At 43.2% G+C, this 7,803-nt stretch overlaps 1 protein-coding gene across 1 annotated transcript; it reads left to right on the top strand.

The window, feature by feature from the left end:
- The first annotated feature begins 545 nt into the window (after positions 1–545).
- Positions 546–6,992, top strand: LOC139172532 (metallothionein-1-like). The gene is made up of 3 exons (XM_070761682.1): positions 546–658; positions 1,729–1,794; positions 6,561–6,992. The coding sequence occupies exons 1-3, from the start codon at positions 559–561 to the stop codon at positions 6,653–6,655; spliced, it is 261 nt and encodes an 86-aa protein (XP_070617783.1). The 5' UTR covers positions 546–558; the 3' UTR covers positions 6,656–6,992.
- Positions 6,993–7,803: the final 811 nt, after the last annotated feature.

Genomic DNA, 7,803 nt, shown 5'->3' with positions numbered 1-7,803 from the left:
GAAAGGCAAGGAGGGTGGGGGCAACTCTGAAATCTGGGGGGAGTTGGTTCCAAAGGGTCGGGGCCGCCACAGAGAAGGCTCTTCCCCTGGGTCCCGCCAAATGACATTGTTTAGTTGACGGGACCCAGAGAAGGCCAACTCTGTGAGACCTAACTGGTCGCTGGGATTCGTGCGGCAGAAGGCGGTCCCGGAGATATTGCAAAATTTTTTGTAAAATTGTAAAGTTGTATTGTAAAAATATTGAAAAATAATATAGAAAAATAATTGCGCTGGACTCCGCTCGCGCTCAGAGCCCCGGGGGCGACCACGCGCCCCCGTCCCGCCTTAGCAGCCCACCGCTGGCCCTGCCTCGGGAAGCGCGGAGGCCGCGCAGGTGCATCCGTCGCCAGGGGGCCCAACGCGCTCAGCCACCCCAGCGGGGTTAAGGCGCGGCGGCGGCGGCAGCGGGTGTTTCGGGGGCGGGGGCCGACCGGGCGCACCGGGCGGGGCGGCTTTTGCACCCGCTCCCCGCGCGGGGGGGAATAAATAGCGGCCGCGCGCGGCTCTCCGCCTCACTGGATGCGCATCTTTGCCTCTGAGCCTCTTTGCCATCAACCGGAGCCCCGAGAGAAACCCCGAAGCGCCCGCATGGATTCCGAAGACTGCTCGTGCTACAGCGGTGCGGATCTGCCCTGGCTTCCCCGCCATCCTTTCTGCCCCTCTGCTTGGACAGAGAAAGAGAGAAAAGAGAATGAAAGAAGGAAAGAGGGAGAGAAAGAGACAGGGAAAATGAGAGACAGGGAGAAGACAGAGAAAGAGGAATAAACAGAAAGAGAAAAAGAGAGAGGAAGAGAAAAGAGAGAGAGAGAATGAAAGAGGAGAAATGGGAGGAAAAAAGAGAAAAACAAAGAGGCACAGAGAGAATGAAAGTGAGAGAAAAAGGTGAGAGAAAAGAGGGAGAGAAAGAGACAGAGAGAATGGGAGAGGAGAAAAAGGGAGAAAGGAAAAGGGAGAAAAAAAGAGAAACAAAGAGACACACAGAGAAAGAATGAAAGTGGGAGAAAGAGAAAAAAGAGAGGAGAGAGAGAGAAAAGAGGAGAGAGAGAAAGAAAAAGAGTGGGAGAGAGAGAGAATGAGAAAACAAAGTGAGACAGAAAGAAAGTGGAATAAATTGAAAGAGAGAGGAAGAGAGAGAGAGAGAGAATGAGAGAGGAGAAAAAGAGAGAAAAAGAAAAGAGGAGGGAAAAAAGAAACAGAGACACACACAGAGAGAATGAAAGTGAGAGAAAAAGAGGAGAGAGAGAAAGAGGGGGAAAAAGAAAGGGTGATCCAGGTTTTGCCCCTACCGTGGGGTCCTGCTTTCCTTCCCTGGGCTGCTTTCTCACCATTCATGTCAAGGGACCCACCAAGAAAATCCCTTTGCTGCTTCCTCCATCTCTTTTCAGATTTTGGGATGCTGGAGCCAAGGGCAAGCTAGGGGGGTTGTGAAGAAGCTGCCACAAGCATCCTTGCTTGGGTGAAGGAGTGGTCCCCCCCCCCGCCTCTCCCTTTCCCCTGCTATTCCTTCTTGAGTTAATTTAATTTATTAAATTTAATTTATTAAATTTATACGGGTTGACGTGGAGGGGTTGCTTGCCAAAGGCTGGAAAGCCTCGGAAGTCCTTGTGGGTTTGTGTTGGAAAGTAACCTTTTGTCTTGTTTCTCCTCCAAAGATGATTGTGTGTCTTACTTTTTTTCCCTTTTTTGCAGGTGGGGTGTGCTCCTGCGGCAACAATTGTCAGTGTAAAAATTGTAAATGCAAATCCTGCAGGAAAAGTGAGTACCGCTTCCTAAATGTTTCATCTGCTCTCCTTGCAAGATGTGACTCTGCTGTGTTTCTTATGAAGTGTGAAGGTTGCGGTCATACAACAACCTTGCCAGTATTTCTGGCAAGGATGTTGTGTGACCGCAACCTTCATACTAACCATCGTTTATTTAGTTAACCCAACCTGCGTTGTAGGGGGCACCAAACCGTTTCAACAACATGCCAGGCTGTCAAAGATGAGTCTTATCATTTCATGGATAGAGATTCTCTATCATCTAGGTCAGTGTTTCCCAACCTTGGCAACTTGAAGATATTTGGCTGGGGAATTCTGGGAGTTGCTAAGGTTGGGAAACACTGATCTAGGTCATGGTTGTCTCAAAGTTATTTTTTCCAAAAGACTCCAAAACCTGAGTTTTTTTCACTAAAAATGTTTTGCTGCTCATCCAAGAAATTTCTTCAGTTTTAATCGAGGAGTGAGACCCGAATTAGAACTGTAGAAGCTTCTGTGGATGAGAAGGGAAATGTTTTCAAAGGGGAACCCCCCCCCAAAAGTCCAAGAAACCCCAAGTAAGTCCAAACGTGGTTTTTTGGGGGGGAAGTGCTTTTGAGCGTTTCATTCCTCATACAAGACTTTTGCTTTATTTATGTTTCAAAGTTGTCTAACTCAAACCCCCCAAATTCCCAACAACCTGTTACTTTAAAAAAAAAAAAAATACAAATTGTCAACTTTTTATTGCTGGTTATTCAATTATGCTGCTTAATTTAATCGCTGAATTAAATTGCTTTGGAGAGCGCATGATGGGATGAATCATAAATCAACCCAATGGAGTATGGAGTCTGCTCTGCTAAATATTTAGCTAAGGTTAATGTCAGACTTAGCACGTGGCACAAATCTGGGCACAGGGTTTTTTTTCTAATTAAATATCCCGTGAATGGACAGGCTCCAATACATCATGGCTGAAGAATGTCCGACTGGACAATTCTGGGAGTGGTAGTCCACAAGCCTTAATGTTGTCGGATTTGGAGACTCTGGTTCATATAGTAGGGGTAAAATTTCTCTGGGACCAGCACATAAAATGGTTAGCAAGCATGCTCTTCAGAATTCAAACTATTTCCTGCCAAAATTACAGGCAGCCTTTGGCTTATGACCACTTTACGATGACGACATTTGCTTAGTGACAGCTGCAAAAAATAAAATAAAATAAAAATTGGATCAGTTGTATGGGTGATCTGATTTATGGACCTCATGAGTTACAGCTGCCATGAGCAGGCTTCCTTTATGGTCATAACCCAAGGACTACCTCTAATGAAGGCAGTACATTCCTGAGAGCCAGGGTGGTTAAGCTAGAAACCAGGCGACTGTGAGTTCTAGTCCAGTGATGGCGAACCTGTGGCACATCTGCCACAGATGGCATGTAAAAGCCATATCTGCCGGCAAACAAGCTGTTGCCCTAGCTCAGATACAGCATGGATGTATATGTCGGCCAGCTAATTTTGGCTCACATGGAGGCTCTGAGAGGGTGTTTTTGGCCCCTGGAGGACCTCTTGGGGATCTTTTTGCCCTCCCCAGGATGAAGGAAGCCTCTGGAGACTGGGAAGGTCAAAATACAGGCCTACCGGACCCATCCGTAGTTAGGAAAAAAGGGAGCAGGAGGGGGTAGTACACACATGAATGGGGGGGGGCAGGACAGCACGTGTGGGAGTCACACATACAGGGGCAAGGGCATTGAATTATAGGCACTTGTGCATGTGCAATAGCGTGCACACGCATGCTTTCGGCACCCAAGGAAAAAAAGGTTCGCCATCACTGTTCTAGCCTCACCTCGGGCCAGTCACTTTCTCTCCGCTCTAGGAAGCAGGCAATGGCAAACCGCTTGCCAAGCAAACTCCAGGGACTTCTCCATACCAAGAATACACTCTGGTTTCTAGGCACCTTCCCAAAAAACACCATCGCTGAAAGAAAAGATAGAGAACATGATATGGAAGGATTAAGAAGGAATGGAATAACAGTTTTAATAATTAAGATTATGCTGCGCTTTGGATCCCGTTCTAAAAGAGAAGTGGAGAGCACAGCCAGAGCAGGTTAAACACCTGCCTTCAACCTTTTAAGGGTTTTTTCTTTCAAAGATTTGCAAATAGGTGCTCTGTTTAAGCTGCACTCAAAGCACCCTACAACCCTATTAATTCCAATTACCCTACAAGCCTGTAGCTAAACCGTGATTGCTCAAAGTCAACAGCAGAGATAATTATGTACAACTTAATTTTCTGCGGTGAGGCTGTGCTCGGGATAGAAGTAAAGCCTCGCAGATCCAACACATCATAAAATCATGAGTGTTAGGACTTAGTGTCTTCAGGATATGATGGGAAACAAATTGTTGATTGGTGTGATACAGCTCCACATCACACTATTACATGCTTTGCTTAATCTTGGTTTGAGTAAACCACAACAGGTTTGACTTAGATAAGGTACCACCCTGTACACCAAGTCTTGGCTTGGAGTAAGGTGCACCCACTAGGCCCTGTAGGGAATTCTAATGGTCATAATTCAAAGGCAGACAGGGTGAGATGCCAATGGGATGATATTTTCAGGTTGGTTAAGGGATTAAACAACGTAGAAGAGTTTTACAAACATAAAGACGCACTATATATTCCATATTTATTTTTCCACTCATTTTGGGACCTGTGAAAGCTAAATGTTGAAGGATTATTTTTGGTCAATAGGATGTGCTTTTTGGACCGCTGGCATGCCTCTTTTTTAACTAACCATTCACAGCTCATTAAACCTAATATATACAATATTGGTTCAAACATCATATTGTTTGGGTTTAATGTCTGTGAATCTAGAATCTCTACCTCTTTGATCTACTTTTTCCCACTTGAGTTGGGATAGGATGTTGATATTTTATTTCCCCCACCCAGGGGTGGGTTACTGCCCAGATAAGGGGGAACGCAGTGGGGTAGCGAAAATGGAGCTCCACCCCAGAGCGCCCAATTTGCACTGAAAGATGTTGAAATAAAATGCAGGACTTCCTGTATAAGCCACACCCACAGTGTGGTAGTAAAAATTTTGGTAGCCCTTCACTGCTCCCACCGTTAAAATTTTTATTAAATTTGAAAAAAATATAAAATGCTTTTAAGAAAAAATAATAATGAAAAAGAAAGGAAAAGCAGTAGGAAAGAAGCAACATTGGGCAACTATAGAAAAAAATGCTATAGAGCTAAATCTTAGAGCTTTAAAAGGTATACTACTAAAAAAAAGTTATAAAGGTATAAACACTATAGAAAAGGTAACATTTGACTTTCTTCGATACAGATAAAAATCTAAAACCCAACAACCCTTCGAACTAGAATAAACCACAACAAACAGCCCTTCTATCACCATGAACAAATCTAATTATCAAAAAGCAAGGTTAAAATTGCATTTCAGTGTCAAATTCTCTCTCTCTGTGGTTTCCAACTAGAAATGAAACTAGATAAAATACTCTTTTTAACCAAAGCAGTCAATTTTGTTATCTCTAACAACTCCACTTGGTCACTCATTTTCCCATATGGTGAAAAATATGTCTAGTCTAACAAAGAGAAGGACTGTGATAACAATCTCCGATATTTGAGGGGCGGTCCCAAAGAAGAGAAACCTATTGTCCAAAGCACCTGAAAGCAGGACAAAAGGTAACAAGAGGTGAAAGATCATTGAAGAGAGATTGAACCTGGAAATAAGGAGAAATTTCTTCATAGTGGGAACAATTAACAATGCCTTCAGACGTTGTGGGTGCTCCATCATCGGAAGTTTTCAAGGAGACGTACAATCATTTGCCCAGAATCCTGGTATAGGATCTCTTGCTTGATCCAAGGTCCCTTCCGACCCTATTATTCTATGTTCTTCCATCCCTGTGTGCATAACAGATACCTCACTGCTGTTGCCATATATAAAAACAAAGCTCCATTTTGTTTTCTAATCGGTTTGTCTATCTGAATTCAATTGAACATTCTCCGTGTTTAAGGTTGAGATTGACATTTTCCTTTTTTAAAAAATTAAAAATAAAAATAGTAGATATTTGGAACAAACTTCCAGCAGACATGGTTGGTAAATCCACAGTAACTGAATTGAAACATGCCTGGGATAAACATAGATCCATCCTGTGGTAAAATACAGGAAATAGTATAAGGGCAGACTAGATGGACCATGAGGTCTTTTTCTGCCGTCAATCTTCTATGTTTCTATGTTTATTTATGACACACAAAGTACAGAAAACAAAACGCACAGGGGGGAAAAAGCATTAAGATAAAAATTGGACAATTTGTGACGTGCCTGTAATACAATTCTGATAGTGCTTAATTATCATTACACTGATTGTATATATACATCAAATCTTAGCAAAGATCTTATTCTGGGATATCTTTTTCTTTGTTTTCCTTTTGTGACCAGACCTCTGACATTTACTCCCCAAATTATCTTACATTTATTAACTAATTTTACTTTTTTCCCCATCCAATCATAAAACCTACCCCAACAGTTAATATACTCTTGCTCGTCTATATTTTTTATTCCTTTAGTTAACCAGTGTTTCCCAACCTTGGCCACTTGAAGATATCTGGACTTCAACTCCCAGAATTCCCCAGCCAGCGAATGCTGGCTGGGGAATTCTGGGAGTTGAAGTCCAGATATCTTCAAGTGGCCAAGGTTGGGAAACACTGAGTTAAGCTATCCATTTCTGCACACGTTGTACTTTTTTCAGTTATGTCTTCCGGGTCTGACATTTCCCCATTCTCTTTTCAGGCTGCTGCTCCTGTTGCCCAGTGGGCTGTGCCAAGTGTGCCCAGGGCTGTATTTGCAAAGGCCCCCCTGCCACTAAATGCAGCTGCTGCAAGTAAAGAGAAGCCGGCTTTTGGCAGTCTTGAAACCTGTATATTTGCCCGCAGAAATGTAATGTTGATGTCCGGTTATATTTTTGCTATTATCGCCTGCTCTCACCATTAGTTGCGAAGGTAGACGACGCTGACAGTGATAATGCCATGTATGTATATAAGAAATGTTTGCAGCGTTTTTTTGCCTTTGCCAAGGGACCAGCAGGAGGCGTTTCATAGATGCTGGGCTCCAGTTCGGAATCTGCTCTTAAATGAAGTTGCATTACAGCTATATTTCAGATATTTCAGAATTTTTGGTAACTGATTGCAAGGTACTAACTCCTGTTTAAAAATAAAATGATTTTAAACACCTAAAATGTGTCCACTGGCTTTATTCCTAGTCAGCGATGCTGTGAATTGGTTGATATGGTATCTTTTCCCAACCCTATTCTATGTTCTAGATGAGCTGCCTTCGTGGATAAAAATACAGCATGGGGATGCATTGGGAGAGGTATTATCTGTTGCGGCTGGTCCACGTCCGATTCAGCTAGTCAGAGATTTAGAGGACCAGGAGATAGATGTGTATTGGTATCTTAGGCCAGTGTTCTTGTCACCCAAGTACAAGAGTGAGAGAGATGTGGATCAACTAGGGACTGTAGCACCTCCAGTTATGGTATTGACTGAATCAGCGGAGGAAGATGAATTAGAAGACGAGCCCATGTTAGACGCCAGAGTGAGGAGATCTATGTCCAGACAAGAATATCTGAAAAGAGTGGGGTCTTGGCGTTAGCAGCTCTAGGGTACACTTGGCTACACCTTGTCACTATATAAGATGTGATGAATGTTTGCAAAAATCATGGCTGGGTGTGAGCTCCAGAGTTCCAGGAGTAATTTATGCTTTAAGATCGCTCTAACTCAAGAAATCTGCATCTCTGAAAAGATTGGAAAAACTGTAAGTGCAGTTGAATGACAAAATCACTTCAAAGGAATTTTCCCCTAATGAGTTTTGGCTTCCGGCCCGGGCCCTGTTCTTAACTCACAGACAATTAAGCCGGGAACACTGCCAGAATGGACTAAGTTTGTTTTGATACTATTAACTATTTTTCACCTGGACATTTTAATAGCGATGTACTTTTATATATGATCCTCTGAGTGTGTGTGTGTGTAACTTTTAT

Source organism: Erythrolamprus reginae, chromosome 9 (genome assembly GCF_031021105.1).
Source record: "Erythrolamprus reginae isolate rEryReg1 chromosome 9, rEryReg1.hap1, whole genome shotgun sequence".
NCBI classification, from domain to species: domain Eukaryota; kingdom Metazoa; phylum Chordata; class Lepidosauria; order Squamata; family Dipsadidae; genus Erythrolamprus; species Erythrolamprus reginae.
This window is presented reverse-complemented; position numbering and strand designations above follow the sequence as displayed.